This window comes from Symphodus melops, assembly GCF_947650265.1.
Source record: "Symphodus melops genome assembly, chromosome: 16".
NCBI classification, from domain to species: Eukaryota; Metazoa; Chordata; class Actinopteri; order Labriformes; family Labridae; genus Symphodus; species Symphodus melops.
The window spans coordinates 24,739,693-24,758,953 of NC_136706.1; the positions used below are offsets into that span (position 1 = coordinate 24,739,693).

General features: G+C 36.8%; 1 protein-coding gene across 8 annotated transcripts; it reads left to right on the forward strand.

Moving 5' to 3' along the window:
• Nucleotides 1–18,536, forward strand: fsd1l (fibronectin type III and SPRY domain containing 1-like). 8 transcript variants are annotated; one of them, XM_079364631.1, is made up of 13 exons: nucleotides 1–145; nucleotides 1,471–1,566; nucleotides 1,664–1,795; nucleotides 2,734–2,832; nucleotides 2,916–2,938; nucleotides 5,740–5,861; nucleotides 6,119–6,340; nucleotides 6,450–6,548; nucleotides 6,651–6,780; nucleotides 9,201–9,289; nucleotides 9,431–9,685; nucleotides 10,013–10,101; nucleotides 17,667–18,536. In XM_079364631.1, the coding sequence occupies exons 1-13, from the start codon at nucleotides 128–130 to the stop codon at nucleotides 17,766–17,768; spliced, it is 1,476 nt and encodes a 491-aa protein (XP_079220757.1). In that variant the 5' UTR covers nucleotides 1–127; the 3' UTR covers nucleotides 17,769–18,536. The 8 variants fall into 8 exon arrangements, with proteins under 8 accessions (XP_079220757.1, XP_079220758.1, XP_079220756.1 ...); XM_079364632.1 differs by having other exon boundaries at nucleotides 2,737–2,832; XM_079364630.1 differs by having other exon boundaries at nucleotides 2–145; nucleotides 2,731–2,832.
• The last annotated feature ends 725 nt before the right edge of the window (nucleotides 18,537–19,261 follow it).

The window sequence follows — 19,261 nt, forward strand, 5'->3', positions numbered from 1 at the left end:
TTATCTTATTTTGACACTCCAAACAGGAAGTTTGAGGCTGTGAGGGAATAACTTCCTGTCTGTTTACGTCCTCCACCTCTCTCTCTTCTTCGCTCCCTCTCCCTCTCCCCCTCTCTCTCTCTCTCAGATGATGGACACTCAGAAGGTAAGGACCTGATGTATTGATCAATAACTTAATCAGTCCGCTGAGGGTGAGTCACATTTACTAACAGAGAGAGAGAGAGAGAGAGGGAGAGAGAGAGAGAGAGAGAGGATTAGTTAGCTGTTAGCTGTTAGCAGCCAAAGTCCTCTCTCTCCTACCATTCTTTCTCTATGTCACTCACCCTGGCTTCCTTTTAATTCTGCTTCACCAGAGATATAGGTCACTGCACTGTAAAGCTACTACACTGTAAAACTGTTACACTGTAAAACTGTTACACTGTAAAACTACTACACTATAAAACTGTTACACTGTAAAACTACTGCACTGTAAAGCTACTACACTGTAAAACTGTTACACTGTAAAACTGTTACACTGTAAAACTACTGCACTGTAAAGCTACTACACTGTAAAACTGTTACACTGTAAAACTGTTACACTGTAAAACTACTGCACTGTAAAACTGTTACACTGTAAAACTACTGCACTGTAAAACTACTACACTATAAAACTGTTACACTGTAAAACTACTACACTGTAAAACTGTTACACTGTAAAACTGTTACACTGTAAAACTACTGCACTGTAAAACTACTACACTATAAAACTGTTACACTGTAAAACTACAGCACTGTAAAACTGTTACATTGTAAAATTACAGCACTGTAAAACTGCTGCTCTTAAAAACTACTACACTGTAAAACTGTTACACTGTAAAACTACAGCACTGTAAAACTGCTGCTCTTAAAAACTACTACACTGTTAAACTATTACACTGTAAAACTGTTACACTGTAAAACTACTGCACTGTAAAACTGCTGCTCTTAAAAACGACTACACTGTAAAACTACTATATTGTAAAACTACTGTTTTTAAAACCATTAAACTGTAAAACTACTACACTGTAAAACTAGTGCTCTTCAAAACTGCTGCTCTTAAAAACTACTACACTGTAAAACTACTACCATGTAAAACTACTAAACTGTAAAACTACAACACTGTAAGACTACTCATCTAAAAACTACTGCATTGTTAAACTATGATATAAAATTATTGCACTGTAAAATTTCTGCTATAAAATCTTCTGCTCTAAAACCACTGCTCTAAAAACTACTGCATTTTAAAACCCGAGGTCCAACCCACCCTAAAGTCATTTTCATACAATGTTAGAGTATTCGTAGAGACTGTGTAAATTAAAGTTTTTCATTCAAAAAGTGAGAGTGAAAAATCGAGCTGTTAGCATTCTTAAACTCTGAGAATGTTTTCAATGGACTTCACTGTAAAAACTATCACAAACAATAATCTGATTTGTGTTCTTGTGTGATAAACAGGAAGCTCTGTCCAGGATCATCTGCACTCTCGCAAATAAGAATGAGGAGCTACAAAACTTCCTGGAAACAGTTGACAATACACTGACAGGACTGCAGGTCAGCAGCTGATTGGTTGAGTTAGAGAGAAGGCAGGGGCTATATGGAGGGCCAGAATGATGCAAATAACAAATTACGTTTATTTCCATCCAATCAGGAGGAATCATGTAAGGTGTTGTCTGAGCTGGAAGCAGAGCTTGAACAGCTCAGTTCTGCCCTAGATTGGAAGGGGGTGGAGCTTCGTGGAATTATCAAAGAGGAAAAGCAAAGAAAAGAGGTGGAGCTTCAGGTAAAGAAAAGTTGATTATTTTGTCTCTTGCAGTTTTTTGTAGTTATTTGATTTAAAAAAAAAATTGTAATGTTTGTGGTTGATTTCATAAATGTTCATCTTGACTCTACTTGTTGTTTTGATAAGTACAATATTGTTATGGACACAGACTTAACCCTTAGATGCACCTTTAAAATACTTACGTTAAAGTAAGTAAGTAGTTACACTAAAAAGTGTAAATAAAAACTCAAGCTAAATTTTTTTTATAAATTATAGTTGTTTTTTTTTTTTTTGATGTTATAAATCAGCATCAGTCATAATCATACATATCAAATGTTAATACATTTGTTTATTTTTTAACCCTTAAATTGCCATGTTTTTGTCATGATGCAACCCTATTTTACGGTCTAAAATACACAAGTGATATATTTTCAATATACTTCATGACAACTTGATTATTTATGGCTTGATTATTGCAGCCTGGTATATGTGAAAGATTAGCAACACAATTTATTTATATGCATTATTATTTTTTGTTCAGTTTCAAATACTCACACTATGTAACCTTAACCCTTACCATATATGGTAAAAATGACATCATCATGAAGGGACTCCCTCAGAGCACACACTTAAAGCCCCAGGCTTCAAATTAAGGGGAGAAATGAGAAGATGCATGTTTTTTACTTTATTTTCAAGCAGGATCAAAAATAGTGATTTGAATGGGTTTCAATGAAAGAGTGCTTAACGTGAGTATTTCATGCTATGTTGTTTTCAAAATGCTAAAAATAGAAAATGCATGACAAAATTATAGAACACTCAAAAATGCACAACCTTGAATAAATCATCAACAATATGCATGAAAAAAGGATAAAATATGCAAGAAACAAAGAGTCCAAAACACTAAAAAGTGCAAAGGTGCGATAGAGGGTTAAATGTACTTCTATGTGATTTCTCAGAAGCAGCTGTCAGAGGGAAAGTTTGCTCTGCTGTCTTGTGAAGAACTTCTTGAGTTTGCAAATCAAACTCTGAATATCAGCGACGAAGAAGAATTCCTGAAGGTCAGAAACGTAAAAAAGTTTTTACTTTTTTGTTTAACCAACTTTTACTGGAAAATAGCTGAAAGAATAAATTTCCTTTTCAGGCTGCGAAACAGATCAAAGAAAGGTCAGTGCACTGTAAAATGTCATCTTCATGGATAATGTGTTGATTTGTTTGTTTTCTTACCCTGTGTGTTCTTTGTTTACATTGTTCATATTCTTGTTCAATTTCTCATTTTGTTCATTCTTTCTTCAAGATTAACCTAAACAAATATATGCATTAATTTTTTAACACAAGTTCAAGACAAATGTATTGTCTTGAGACTCTCCACCCCATTACATTACTTGTACAGGATCTGATCCCCTGCTCATCAGAGTCCACAATTTCTTTAAGACACCAGGCTCGATGCCCCACAGCTCATCTATAAGGGGGTTATGGTAACCATCACATACTCTACCAATGAGGTGTGTTGCAATCTCTGATTCTGATTCGTTTCTGATGGCTTCCCACTCAAGGTGGTTCTGTGAGAAGCCACATTTGCGGCTGTTTCCCCATACCGACCCATGCTGTGTGCAGACTCATCTAACAGCAGGGACACCATTCATTGTTCCTGGCATAATCAGTAAAAGGTATTAAAGAGAGGTAACTGCTGTGCACCCATGGCTGTTACTTCTGGTGTTGCACTGGACTGTAAGCTTGGGTCTGCATCTGAACCTGGAAACACAAGCTCTAGCCTTCCTATGTGGTAACAGTCAGGGTGTTTGACCCCAGGAGGGTGATGGTTTCTCTTATCCCTGAGAGACAGTTCTGGGTGTGTTCAAACTGTCACTATCTTATTGTCAGGACTGCCAATCCAGCTGTCTGCTTAGATCAGCTGTGTAGCATATAACTTTAGTTATAAGAAGAATATCTAACATATTTACCCCGATCAAAATATTGGGGCACCACCTCCTTTTTACAGTAAAAAAGAAAACTTTAGTTAATGTAATCAATCAATAACTTCAGTGAATAATGTTTATAAGATAACAAGGAAAATGTAACGTGAAATGATTAACAAGAGGTCTTAATCTAAAATGACTGATGTGGTTTAAAATTATGGCAAAATGTGATGGGATAAAATGAAATAAAAAAACAGACATCTTACAGAGAATAAAGTGAAATTGGAATTCTGAATTTGGATTCTGAATTTAGGATTGGAGTTCAGATTTTTAGATGAGAATCCTTTTTATCGTCTTGACACCAAGCTGTCACTGAATATTCTTCATGGTTCTGACGATCCCCTCCAGGGAGTCCGGCTCAGATGCCCACGAGTAGTTAGAGGCACCGGGAATATCTAATGGCCAATTGGCTGCCACGGCAAGCCTGGTAGGGGTCACTTAACAGCGTCAGTGGAGATGTTGACGGGTCATGTCTTGGCGTCAGCTGCTCCGGATAGACTGAACTGTATTCTCCCAAAAATGACAAATCTTGATGGCCGATCTTAATCAGCTCAAATTATAAAAATGTCTTTGTAAAAGAAGACATCCAAAAACTAACTTCAAAACACTTTATACTTTAGAAGTAAAGAAAAGTATAATTAAAGTTGAGGCAGGACAACAAAGGAAAAGTTTCATTGTGTGACCAAAAAAAAGGAGACAACTAAAAGAAAGAGAGAAGACACTGAACTGAAGACAAAAACATAAACTAAAGAAATATTGCCTCTCATCTGTGAGAGAAAACAACACTGCGCCCACATTTCGATTTAACAAAGGAACTTCCATCATTTTCACACATGAAGTAAAAATAGACTGAGAGAAATAACAGTTTAAACATATTAGATGAGTGATTATTAAGAATCGATCAATCATCTTTTTTTCTAGTGTTATCGAGAAAGGAAAAAGAGAGAGAGAGAGGAATTGATAGATCAGGCTTATTGGATCTTTTGCCATGTTCGAGGCTTTGCCCCTTGCAAACCAACTTACCCAGCCCCTCTGCCGATTGGGCATGGTTCTTATGGCCTCACCCTGGTTGGCATGGCAACAGTGTACATTAGTGTTTTGGATAATTGTCTGTACATGTGATCTAATAGGGTGGAGAAAGTCTTGAAATGATGTTGAAGGCAGGGTTACATTGTAACCTCAGAGACTATCTCTCCAGCCTCTCGGCGCTTGATGGCAGGTTTAAACTATCAGTGATTGATGAGCTGTGTGGCATTTAGTAAAATCCACGGACTCTGGTGAGCAGGAGTGATGCCATAAAGGTTCTGTAAGTGGTGCAGAGATAATGTTTTAACTCATGTAACCCCATGTTCACCACAGCTTTGGGCCCCTAACCCAGCAAACTCCGCCCCTAACATAATAAAACATGCTCCTCGAACATATATATACTCCCCTCCCTGTAACAATAAGTCCCGCCTCTAACACAAGAAACCCCACCTCTTACAAAATAAGCCCCGCCTCTAACACAAGAAACCCCACCTCTTACAAAACAAGCCCCGCCTCTAACACAAGAAACCCCACCTCTTACAAAATAAGCCCCGCCTCTAACACAAGAAACCCCACCTCTTACAAAATAAGCCCCGCCTCTAACACAATAACCCACACCTCTTACAAAATAAGCCCCGCCTCTAACACAAGAAACCCCACCTCTTACAAAATAAGCCCCGCCTCTAACACAAGAAACCCCACCTCTTACAAAACAAGCCCCGCCTCTAACACAATAACCCACACCTCTTACAAAATAAGCCCCGCCTCTAACACAAGAAACCCCACCTCTTACAAAATAAGCCCCGCCTCTAACACAATAACCCACACCTCTTACAAAATAAGCCCCGCCTCTAACACAATAACCCACACCTCTTACAAAATAAGCCCCGCCTCTAACACAATAACCCACACCCTTAACACAACTAATCCTGCTTTTGCTGGACTGGAACCTTCTGTTGCCAGGGTTACCATGGCCCCAGCCTTTCGGTTAACGACACGACCAGTCGTGTCTGAGAACATGTCGCAGTTTACAGTTGACTTCAGCACAGAGAGGGCGGGGCTTCAGCGTCTTCACTTCCTGCCAGGTGAGTCAACATTTCTGCTGTACACTGAGAGATGATAATAAAATCCCTCTACGTATGAACAAACACTACCTTTGACTGTGTCACGCGGTTTACTGTTGTTAACTTAGTGGGTTGTCATGGAAAGCAGAATAAGAATCAACCATCTGCTGTAAACATTTGTGTTAAATATATTAAATAAAATATACAGTTTTGGAGTCCCAATCGTTTAGCACCCACTCATTTTACTTTGTGTTGTTGTCTCTGATTGTTTTTAATAGTTCCAAGAGCTCCAGAGATTGATGTCACCAACTGCCTTGTCTGTGACAACACCATCTCTATTGCCTGGCAACCAGCTAGTGATGCTGACAGCGACACTGAAAAAATTGAACGCTATGAAGTTGAATACCGAAAAACAAACCGCAACTCCTCGCTGAGAGTAGCAGGAGAGGCATGCTGGGAAAAAATCCATGACATCAAAGATACAAAGGTCACAATTTCAGGTAAGAAGCCAAAGTTCACATTAAAGGGTCAGAGGTCCCAATAAGTTATGATGTTAGTATGTAGCTTTATGTTAGCTTATAGCATTTAGCATTTATTTTTCTGGTTCAGGTCTGAAGTTTGACTCTTTCTTCGTTGTTGTTCGAGTTCGAGCAAAAAACAAAACTGCTGCTGGCGAGTTCTCTGAGCCGGTTGCCATGGAAACCAGAGGTAAACATGGATGAGTGAGTTTAGTATGTGAGGACAAAGACAATGCTGGTGTAAATGTTGAAAGACTTTTGTGTTTTTTTATAAATCTATTTTTTTTTGTAGCATATAATTTCGGCTTTGATGCTGCTACAGCTCATGCCGAGCTGAAGGTCACAGGTGATACGGTAACCTGGGAGCCACAGGGGGTCAAGGGTCATGACCCCCGCCTTAAAAGCAAAGAGAATAAAAACAGGTGAGTTACTGGTCATATGCGAAGACAGGGTTATCATATCATCATGGCAGTGTAAGTCACTGAATGGTTGCAGGTGGGCGACCCGGGTTCGAGTCCGACCTCTGGCTCCTTTGCCACATGTTGTTAAACAGACTGTCCTCGTTTAAAGGCAGAATAAAGCTTTAAAAAAGTGTAAAATAGTTAAGTACAGCCACTCAGTGGACACAAAGAGCCTTTAAGCCCCGTCAGTCTCGAACGTTTCAAATGTGAACCGAGATCAGACAAACGCCGTCGCTCAAGAGTTCAACTCTTCTGTCATTTGTTTTATTTTAAGTCTGAAGAGTTAATCACACCTGAGAGCGGCTGACTGAAAGTATCATCTAAGGCAGGGTTTCTTAACCTTTTTGACCTTGGGGCCCAACATTTTCAGGGCAAGGTCGTCTGGGGCCCAATCGAGTGAATGGTTCTGATTTAACTTTTGTGGTCATTTTTATTTAATAGCTATTTGTGTCACTATGTTGTAATAATGAATCCTGTTCTTCATTTGTATGTTTTTAAATCAATATATAACCTATACATTGGCTAATTATGCATAAAACCTTGCACAAGTTAAGATCATTTAATTAATTTTGCTCATATAAAACCATGTTTTAGTGCATGTTTGTCAAATAAGTAACACAATATAAACTTAGCAACAAAAGCAATAAAATGAGGTGCTCAATGAAGTTCGGTAGATTTGGTGAAATTAAAAAGAGCATTCTGTTTTGTGTAGCGCTGCGCTGCCCCCCCCCCCCCGTTGCTGTCATTATTTTTTCGTTTTAAGAACCTCTCCATCACGTTTCCATTCAGATTCAGGCGCCGTTTCCACGGAGACGCTGTGACAGTAAGACGAAACATTTGGACATGCGCAGTAGTCGACAACAAACAACAATGGCGGCGGCTGTGTGCTTCAGCAGCTATTGGTGTTGTATCGTCTTTTAAAACAGAACCTTGATATGATACTTCGTGTATGTCGCCGCCGAAAGACCAACGAACACCTGCAGCAAACAGTTCAACCTTTACCCGAGCACAGGGCGACCATACGCAGCGTTTAGCTAAGACCTGGGAGAACTCGCCGCACAGGGCGACCATACGCAGCGTTTAGCTAAGACCTGGGAGAACTCGCCGCACAGGGCGACCATACGCAGCGCTTAGCTAAGACCTGAGAGAACTCGCCGCACAGGGCGACCATACGCAGCGTTTAGCTAAGACCTGGGAGAACTCGCCGCTAAACAGGATGTTGTGGAGGAAGTGGTTATATTGGTGAGTGTCGCATTGTAAAGTTCCACTGCCCTCATATGCCCTGCCGTGTAGACGGTCTGTAGTTCGAATCCGGAGTGGAGTCGTTTCGATGCGTTTCTGTCACAGCGTCTCCGTGGAAACGGGTCCTCAGGGTCGTCACCTAGCAGAGTTGAGACTTCTTCATAGACGTTAAGCTAAATATTCTTCTCCTTCTCGTGATGTAGGCCTACTTCTAACTGATGATACTGCCTCTGGTGGTCGGAGAGTATATTGCAGGCCAACGATCACGGCCCTTACGGCCCACAGATGCAAACATATTATCCCCTCGCGGCCCTGCAGGTGGCGCTCGCGGCCCTTCGAAGGGCCGCGGCCCCATGGTTAAGAAACCCTGATCTAAGTGAATTTATTAGATTATGTATAATCTTATTGTTATATTCTGAAGTTCTAACCTGCTCAACGTCCTTATTTTTAATCAGCACACTAATTGATTGAATTGATTTTTTAACTGATTTTTGGCCGTGTGAACCTGAACACATTGTTGCCCTCTGATTATTGATATATGATCATCTATCTTCTTTATAATATTTATGTGTCGCTATGAACTTTTCTTTCTATGATACCCTGTTTAACTCTGAGGTCACTTCCTGTAAGCTGAGTGTCATATGAACATTGGTGAAACAGACCCTTACCGTAACGTGATTCTGTGATATGATTACAATGTAATAATAACAATAAGGATTTATGTGTGTAATGATACAACAATGTTGTTGTAATGATTTAACTGTTTCTTTGATGTGTTTGTGTGTTTTGACTTTTGTCCCTTTGCAGTCTCCGTACTGCCTCCTCTCCGTCATGCTCAGGTAGTCTTTGATAACTGGTTGCCTAGCAACAACCAGGCCACCAATCACTTTCTCCACCCACCATCTCTCACAACATGCAGCCAATCAGATCACTGCTGACATCACTGCTGACATCAACAACACATCTTTGTTTTTTGACAGTGAATCTCGTTCTCCAACAACTTCCTGTTTTGATTTAATAAATCTGTTGCATCATCGCTTTCACACGACTTCATTGGCTGTTTCACTCGCTTTCCACTTTTACTTTGAAAGGGTTTTTTTGCTTTTCCCCCATCTGAGATAGTTTTTTGTTTTTCTCAGCAGCAGAAGTGCGACGCCTTCGCCTAATAAGACAACAGGAGGCCGAGGAGGACGCGACCGATTTGCTGGAGAATCATATACAGTGCTGGGTAATAAAATAAATTACTATATTTATTTTCATTTTTAATTGTGGAACTGATTTTTTTCATTTCTTTTAATATTAAAGTTGTTCATTTTGATAAAGTCAATGATCTCTTCTGAATGACCAATTCATTGATTCTGTCTCCTAGGTGACCATGACATGACAAGCGGCTGTCACTACTGGGAGCTCCGCCCCATCGCTGACTGGAAATCATTCAGTGTGGGCGTGGCCTATAGGCTAAGCCTGGGCCGATATGACCAATTAGGAAAGAGTGTGGGTTCGTGGTGTCTCCATGCTAGCCGATGGCTGCAGAGCTCTCTCGCTGCAAAGCACAACAACCGAGCCAAGGCACTCGATTGGCCGCTGCCACAACGAATTGGAATCTACTGTGACTATGAAAACGGTACTTGGTGAAAACATGGTTGTCATGTGACTGTCTCTGTGTTTCAGGTGGTCATGTGACTGTCTCTGTGTTTCAGGTGGTCATGTGACTGTCTCTGTGTTTCAGGTGGTCATGTGACTGTCTCTGTGTTTCAGGTGGTCATGTGACTGTCTCTGTTTCAGGTGGTCATGTGACTGTCTCTGTGTTTCAGGTGGTCATGTGACTGTCTCTGTTTCAGGTGGTCATGTGACTGTCTCTGTTTCAGGTGGTCATGTGACTGTCTCTGTTTCAGGTGGTCATGTGACTGTCTCTGTTTCAGGTGGTCATGTGACTGTCTCTGTGTTTCAGGTGAGCTGGCATTTGTTGATGTCGACCGACTTCAGCTTCTTCACTCTTTTAAAACAAAGTTCAACCAGCCGCTTGTCCCTGCTTTCACTGTGAGTATGAATTTTATACATAATTTATATGAATATAAATATCTACACTTTAATTAAACACTATATATAAAAACATCAGTTCATGTTTCTTACTGTACGTCAGTCATACTTTAGGTATACATCAGACATACATCAGTTATACATCAATCATATGTCAGTCATACTTCAATCATACTTCAGTCATACTTCAGTCATACTTCAATCATACTTCAGTCATACTTCAGTCATACTTCAGTCATACTTCAATCATACTTCAATCATACTTCAATCATACTTCAGTCATACTTCAGTCATACTTCAATCATACTTCAGTCATACTTCAATCATACTTCAATCATACTTCAGTCATACTTCAATCATACTTCAGTCATACTTCAATCATACTTCAGTCATGCTTCAATCATATGTCAGTCATACTTCAGTCATGCTTCAATCATATGTCAGTCATACTTCAATCATACTTCAGTCATACTTCAATCATACTTCAGTCATACTTCAGTCATACTTCAATCATACTTCAGTCATGCTTCAATCATATGTCAGTCATGCTTCAATCATACTTCAGTCATACTTCAGTCATACTTCAGTCATACTTCAGTCATACTTCAATCATACTTCAGTCATACTTCAATCATATGTCAGTCATACTCCAGTCATGCTTCAATCATATGTCAGTCATACTTCAGTCATGCTTCAATCATATGTCAGTCATACTTCAATCATATGTCAGTCATACTTCAATCATATGTCAGTCATACTTCAATCATATGTCAGTCATACTTCAATCATATGTCAGTCATACTTAAATCATACTTCAATCATATGTCAGTTATACTTCAATCATATGTCAGTCATACTTCAGTCATGCTTCAATCATATGTCAGTCATACTTCAATCATACTTCAGTCATATGTCAGTCATACTTCAATCATATGTCAGTCATACTTCAATCATGTCAGTCATACTTCAATCATATGTCAGTCATACTTCAGTCATACTTCAATCATATGTCAGTCATACTTCAATCATATGTCAGTCATACTTCAATCATGTCAGTCATACTTCAATCATATGTCAGTCATACTTCAGTCATACTTCAATCATATGTCAGTCATACTTCAATCATGTCAGTCATACTTCAATCATATGTCAGTCATACTTCAATCATATGTCAGTCATACTTCAATCATATGTCAGTCATACTTAAATCATACTTCAATCATATGTCAGTCATACTTCAGTCATGCTTCAATCATATGTCAGTCATACTTCAATCATACTTCAGTCATATGTCAGTCATACTTCAATCATATGTCAGTCATACTTCAATCATGTCAGTCATACTTCAATCATATGTCAGTCATACTTCAGTCATACTTCAATCATATGTCAGTCATACTTCAATCATGTCAGTCATACTTCAATCATGTCAGTCATACTTCAGTCATGCTTCAATCATATGTCAGTCATGCTTCAATCATATGTCAGTCATACTTCAGTCATACTTCAATCATACTTCAGTCATACTTCAATCATATGTCAGTCATACTCCAGTCATGCTTCAATCATATGTCAGTCATACTTCAGTCATGCTTCAATCATATGTCAGTCATACTTCAATCATATGTCAGTCATACTTCAATCATATGTCAGTCATACTTCAGTCATGCTTCAATCATATGTCAGTCATACTTCAATCATACTTCAGTCATATGTCAGTCATACTTCAATCATATGTCAGTCATACTTCAATCATGTCAGTCATACTTCAATCATATGTCAGTCATACTTCAGTCATACTTCAATCATATGTCAGTCATACTTCAGTCATACTTCAATCATATGTCAGTCATACTTCAATCATATGTCAGTCATACTTCAGTTATACTTCAATCATATGTCAGTCATACTTCAATCATGTCAGTCATACTTTAATCATATGTCAGTCATACTTCAGTTATGCTTCAATCATATGTCAGTCATACTTCAATCATACTTCAGTCATATGTCAGTCATACTTCAATCATATGTCAGTCATACTTCAATCATGTCAGTCATACTTCAATCATATGTCAGTCATACTTCAATCATATGTCAGTCATACTTCAGTCATACTTCAATCATATGTCAGTCATACTTCAGTCATACTTCAATCATATGTCAGTCATACTTCAATCATATGTCAGTTATACTTCAATCATACTTCGGTCATACTTCAATCATATGTCAGTCATACTTCAATCATACTTCAGTCATACTTCAATCATGTCAGTCATACTTCAATCATATGTCAGTCATACTTCAATCATATGTCAGTCATACTTCAGTCATACTTCAATCATATGTCAGTCATACTTCAGTCATACTTCAATCATATGTCAGTCATACTTCAATCATATGTCAGTTATACTTCAATCATACTTTAATCATATGTCTGTCATACTTCAATCATATGTCAGTCATACTTCAATCATATGTCAGTCATACTTCAGTCATACTTCAATCATATGTCAGTCATACTTCAATCATATGTCAGTCATACTTCAATCATATGTCAGTCATACTTCAGTCATGCTTCAATCATATGTCAGTCATACTTCAATCATATGTCAGTCATACTTCAGTCATACTTCAATCATATGTCAGTCATACTTCAATCATATGTCAGTCATACTTCAGTCATGCTTCAATCATATGTCAGTCATACTTCAGTCATATGTCAGTCATACTTCAATCATATGTCAGTCATACTTCAATCATGTCAGTCATACTTCAATCATATGTCAGTCATACTTCAGTCATACTTCAGTCATGCTTCAGTCATACTTCAGTCATACTTCAGTCATATGTCAGTCATACTTCAATCATATGTCAGTCATACTTCAATCATATGTCAATCATACTTCAATCATATGTCAGTCATACTTCAATCATACTTCAATCATATGTCAGTCATACTTCAATCATATGTCAGTCATACTTCAATCATACGTCAGTCATAATTCAGTCATACTTCAATCATATGTCAGTTATGTCAGTCATACTTCAGTCATACTTCAATCATACTTCAATCATATGTCAGTCATACTTCAATCATATGTCAGTCATCATATGTCAGTCATACTTCAATCATATGTCAGTCATACTTCAATCATATGTCAGTCATACTTCAGTCATACTTCAATCATGTGTCAGTCATACTTCAATCATACTTCAATCATATGTCAGTTATGTCAGTCATACTTCAGTCATACTTCAATCATACTTCAATCATATGTCAGTCATACTTCAGTCATCCTTCAATCATATGTCAGTCATACTTCAATCATATGTCAGTCATACTTCAATCATATGTCAGTCATACTTCAGTCATGCTTCAATCATATGTCAGTCATACTTCAGTCATACTTCAATCATATGTCAGTCATACTTCAATCATACTTCAGTCATACTTCAATCATACTTCAGTCATACTTCAATCATACTTCAGTCATACTTCAGTCATACTTCAATCATACTTCAATCATATGTCAGTTATGTCAGTCATACTTCAGTCATACTTCAATCATATGTCAATCATATGTCAGTTATGTCAGTCATACTTCAGTCATACTTCAATCATACTTCAGTCATACTTCAGTCATACTTCAGTCATACTTCAGTCATACTTCAATCATACTTCAGTCATACTTCAGTCATACTTCAATCATACTTCAATCATATGTCAGTCATACTTCAGTCATACTTCAATCATATGTCAGTCATACTTCAATCATATGTCAGTCATACTTCAATCATATGTCAGTCATACTTCAGTCATGCTTCAATCATATGTCAGTCATACTTCAATCATATGTCAGTCATACTTCAGTCATACTTCAATCATATGTCAGTCATACTTCAATCATATGTCAGTCATACTTCAGTCATGCTTCAATCATATGTCAGTCATACTTCAGTCATATGTCAGTCATACTTCAATCATATGTCAGTCATACTTCAGTCATGCTTCAATCATATGTCAGTCATACTTCAGTCATATGTCAGTCATACTTCAATCATATGTCAGTCATACTTCAATCATATGTCAGTCATACTTCAGTCATGCTTCAGTCATACTTCAATCATACTTCAGTCATACTTCAGTCGTACTTCAGTCATGCTTCAGTCATACTTCAATCATATGTCAGTCATACTTCAATCATATGTCAGTCATACTTCAGTCATGCTTCAGTCATACTTCAATCATACTTCAATCATACTTCAGTCATACTTCAGTCGTACTTCAGTCATACTTCAGTCATACTTCAATCATATGTCAGTCATACTTCAATCATATGTCAGTCATGCTTCAATCATATGTCAGTCATACTTCAGTCATATGTCAGTCATACTTCAATCATATGTCAGTCATACTTCAGTCATGCTTCAATCATATGTCAGTCATACTTCAGTCATATGTCAGTCATACTTCAATCATATGTCAGTCATACTTCAATCATATGTCAGTCATACTTCAGTCATGCTTCAGTCATACTTCAATCATACTTCAGTCGTACTTCAGTCATACTTCAGTCATACTTCAGTCATATGTCAGTCATACTTCAATCATATGTCAGTCATACTTCAATCATATGTCAATCATACTTCAATCATATGTCAGTCATACTTCAATCATACTTCAATCATATGTCAGTCATACTTCAGTCATACTTCAATCATATGTCAGTCATACTTCAATCATACGTCAGTCATAATTCAGTCATACTTCAATCATATGTCAGTTATGTCAGTCATACTTCAGTCATACTTCAATCATACTTCAATCATATGTCAGTCATACTTCAATCATATGTCAGTCATCATATGTCAGTCATACTTCAATCATATGTCAGTCATACTTCAATCATATGTCAGTCATACTTCAGTCATACTTCAATCATGTGTCAGTCATACTTCAATCATACTTCAATCATATGTCAGTTATGTCAGTCATACTTCAGTCATACTTCAATCATACTTCAATCATATGTCAGTCATACTTCAGTCATCCTTCAATCATATGTCAGTCATACTTCAATCATATGTCAGTCATACTTCAATCATATGTCAGTCATACTTCAATCATATGTCAGTCATACTTCAATCATATGTCAGTCATACTTCAGTCATGCTTCAATCATATGTCAGTCATACTTCAGTCATACTTCAATCATATGTCAGTCATACTTCAGTCATACTTCAATCATACTTCAGTCATACTTCAATCATACTTCAGTCATACTTCAGTCATACTTCAATCATACTTCAATCATATGTCAGTTATGTCAGTCATACTTCAGTCATACTTCAATCATATGTCAATCATATGTCAGTTATGTCAGTCATACTTCAGTCATACTTCAATCATACTTCAGTCATACTTCAGTCATACTTCAGTCATACTTCAGTCATACTTCAATCATACTTCAGTCATACTTCAGTCATACTTCAATCATACTTCAATCATATGTCAGTTATGTCAGTCATACTTCAGTCATACTTCAATCATATGTCAATCATATGTCAGTTATGTCAGTCATACTTCAGTCATACTTCAATCATACTTCAGTCATACTTCAATCATACTTCAGTCATATGTCAGTTATGGCAGTCATACTTCAGTCATACTTCAGTCATACTTCAATCATACTTCAGTCATACTTCAATCATACTTCAGTCATACTTCAATCATACTTCAATCATATGTCAGTTATGTCAGTCATACTTCAGTCATACTTCAATCATACTTCAATCATATGTCAGTTATGTCAGTCATACTTCAGTCATACTTCAATCATACTTCAGTCATACTTCAATCATACTTCAGTCATACTTCAGTCATACTTCAGTCATACTTCAATCATATGTCAGTTATGTCAGTCATACTTCAGTCATACTTCAATCATACTTCAATCATACTTCAATCATATGTCAGTCATACTTCAGTCATACTTCAATCATGTGTCAGTCATACTTCAATCACACGTCAGTCATACTTCAGTCATGCTTCAATCATATGTCAGTCATACTTCAATCATATGTCAGTCATACTTCAATCATATGTCAGTCATACTTCAGTCATGCTTCAATCATATGTCAGTCATACGTCAGTCATACTTCAATCATATGTCAGTCATACTTCAATCATACTTCAGTCATACTTCAATCATACTTCAGTCATACTTCAATCATATGTCAGTTATGTCAGTCATACTTCAGTCATACTTCAATCATACTTCAATCATGTCAGTTATGTCAGTCATACTTCAGTCATACTTCAATCATACTTCAATCATATGTCAGTTATGTCAGTCATACTTCAGTCATACTTCAATCATACTTCAGTCATACTTCAATCATACTTCAGTCATACTTCAGTCATACTTCAGTCATACTTCAATCATACTTCAGTCATACTTCAGTCATACTTCAGTCATACTTCAATCATACTTCAATCATATGTCAGTTATGTCAGTCATACTTCAGTCATACTTCAATCATACTTCAGTCATACTTCAATCATACTTCAGTCATACTTCAGTCATACTTCAATCATACTTAAATCATATGTCAGTTATGTCAGTCATACTTCAGTCATACTTCAATCATGTGTCAGTCATACTTCAATCACACGTCAGTCATACTTCAGTCATGCTTCAATCATATGTCAGTCATACTTCAGTCATGCTTCAATCATATGTCAGTCATACTTCAATCATATGTCAGTCATACTTCAATCATATGTCAGTCATGCTTCAATCATATGTCAGTCATACTTCAGTCATACTTCAATCATATGTCAGTCATGCTTCAATCATATGTCAGTCATACTTCAATCATACTTCAGTCATACTTCAATCATACTTCAGTCATACTTCAATCATACTTCAGTCATACTTCAGTCATACTTCAATCATACTTCAATCATATGTCAGTTATGTCAGTCATACTTCAGTCATACTTCAATCATATGTCAATCATATGTCAGTTATGTCAGTCATACTTCAGTCATACTTCAATCATACTTCAGTCATACTTCAATCATACTTCAGTCATATGTCAGTTATGTCAGTCATACTTCAGTCATACTTCAGTCATACTTCAGTCATACTTCAATCATACTTCAATCATATGTCAGTTATGTCAGTCATACTTCAATCATACTTCAGTCATACTTCGATCATACTTCAGTCATACTTCAGTCATACTTCAATAATACTTCAATCATATGTCAGTCATACTTCAGTCATACTTCAGTCATACTTCAATCATACTTCAATCATATGTCAGTTATGTCAGTCATACTTCAGTCATACTTCAGTCATACTTCAATCATACTTCAGTCATACTTCAATCATACTTCAGTCATACTTCAGTCATACTTCAATCATACTTCAGTCATACTTCAGTCATACTTCAATCATATGTCAATCATATGTCAGTCATGTCAGTCATACTTAAGTTTTATTTTTTTATAGTTTATTATTTGCACTAACTTTATTAATATTATTAAAATGTTGCAGGTCTGGTGTGGTGGCATCACCGTGGTTACGGGCCTGCAGGTTCCAAGCTTTATGGGTAATTTTCTCTCCACCAATCAGAGCCTCAGTAATCTTTCACAGTAAAACACATGTCCAATCTAATTACTTGATTTCTTATAATGTATTTTATTAATTTAGTTTGATGAATTTAATTTATTAATTGAGTTGCAATTTTTTTAAAGTTTCCTTTTCTTGAGAAAATATTTTCAGATTGTTTTGTGAAACCATTAAATAATAAATACAACTCTTGGGTTTCATTATTGAATGAAGTTAATTATGTGATTAAATGTTCTCACTTTGACATGAACCTGTTTGTGATTTATTTCTTTCAAGAGGCCACAGTGATTTTTTGTGCTCTTATTTTGAAGTGTTGACTGAAAGCCATAGATTGATTTGAGTGCTTTTATTTTGAAATAAGGTTTTGTCTATTGTAAAACACTTGTGAATGATGGTCCTTTTAGGATTGAGAGGATATTTTCTGTTTTTAATGTTTTCTATTGAAGTCATTCATTTTGACAGTCTTGTGTATTTTCAGGCTTCAATTTTAATGTTTATAAAAGAAACTTCCTGTAACTTGAAGACACAGGATGTTTTATATATATACTGTATGTATGTGTATATATGTGTGTATATATATATATATATATATATATATATATATATATATATATATATATATATACACAAAATACATTCTGAAATTATTGTGATACAAAATAAAATGTTTTATATTTATTAAAAAATAAAAATGTTAATAAAATCATATATCATGTGGTGACTCAAAATCAAACTTTTGTATCAAATTAAAAGTTTGTTATCAAAGAAATATTAAAAGGGAACAATATGAACAATGTTTGTCTGCTCTTATTCTGAATGAAGGTTTTCATTTAAAGTAGATTCATTAACAGGACCCCTTGGTAAAAAAAACAACTGGGTATGGGTGTTCAACCCGATCAAAAGTCTTTTCCTGATCTATGGAAATAGGTCAAATTTCTACGCCCACTTCGAATTAAAGTGATATTATCACTTATGAGCCTGCCAGGCACACAGTAGGTCTGGTCAGGGTGGATGATGGAAACCATTGCCAGTCTGAGGGCAACAGTCTCCAGTTCTTTATTTCCATAACCTTTATTTAATCATTGAAGAACCCATTGAGATCAGGATCTCTTTCACAGGGGTAACCTGGCACATGTCATAAGAACAGTTACAATGAAATCACAGTACATATTCACAACATAGTGTTTTCAATAAAAAAATAAATGACACAACATTGAAAACTATTTAAGATTTTAAAACCAGTGGAATAAGTCCCTTTTTAGGCAGTAGGGTGAATACAGCAGTCACTTAAGCTTCGATTTCCCCACCACCAGGGGTCGCATAAAACTTCCCCCTGCAATATTATTTCCCATTATGAAGTCTACTACATCTATGGGAAAACAAGTTAGCACTGCTCCAGGGAAAACACCAGGGACCTGCTTCGATTCAACATGAACATGGTAGAGAGGAGCAGGTTCAAAACTCTTCTTAATGCCCCTCACTACTGTGCTACTATCACTGCTCACTTCCAGACAAGATGA

Excerpts from the sequence above, each read along its gene's own strand:
- fsd1l (XM_079364628.1), top strand. The coding sequence starts at position 5,156 with ATGCTCCTCGAACATATATATACTCCCCTCCCTGTAACAATAAGTCCC. Across the intron at positions 9,290-9,430 it reads AGAATCATATACAGTGCTGG|GTGACCATGACATGACAAGC; the intron begins GTAATAAAATAA and ends TCTGTCTCCTAG. Across the intron at positions 9,686-10,012 it reads CTACTGTGACTATGAAAACG|GTGAGCTGGCATTTGTTGAT; the intron begins GTACTTGGTGAA and ends TCTGTGTTTCAG.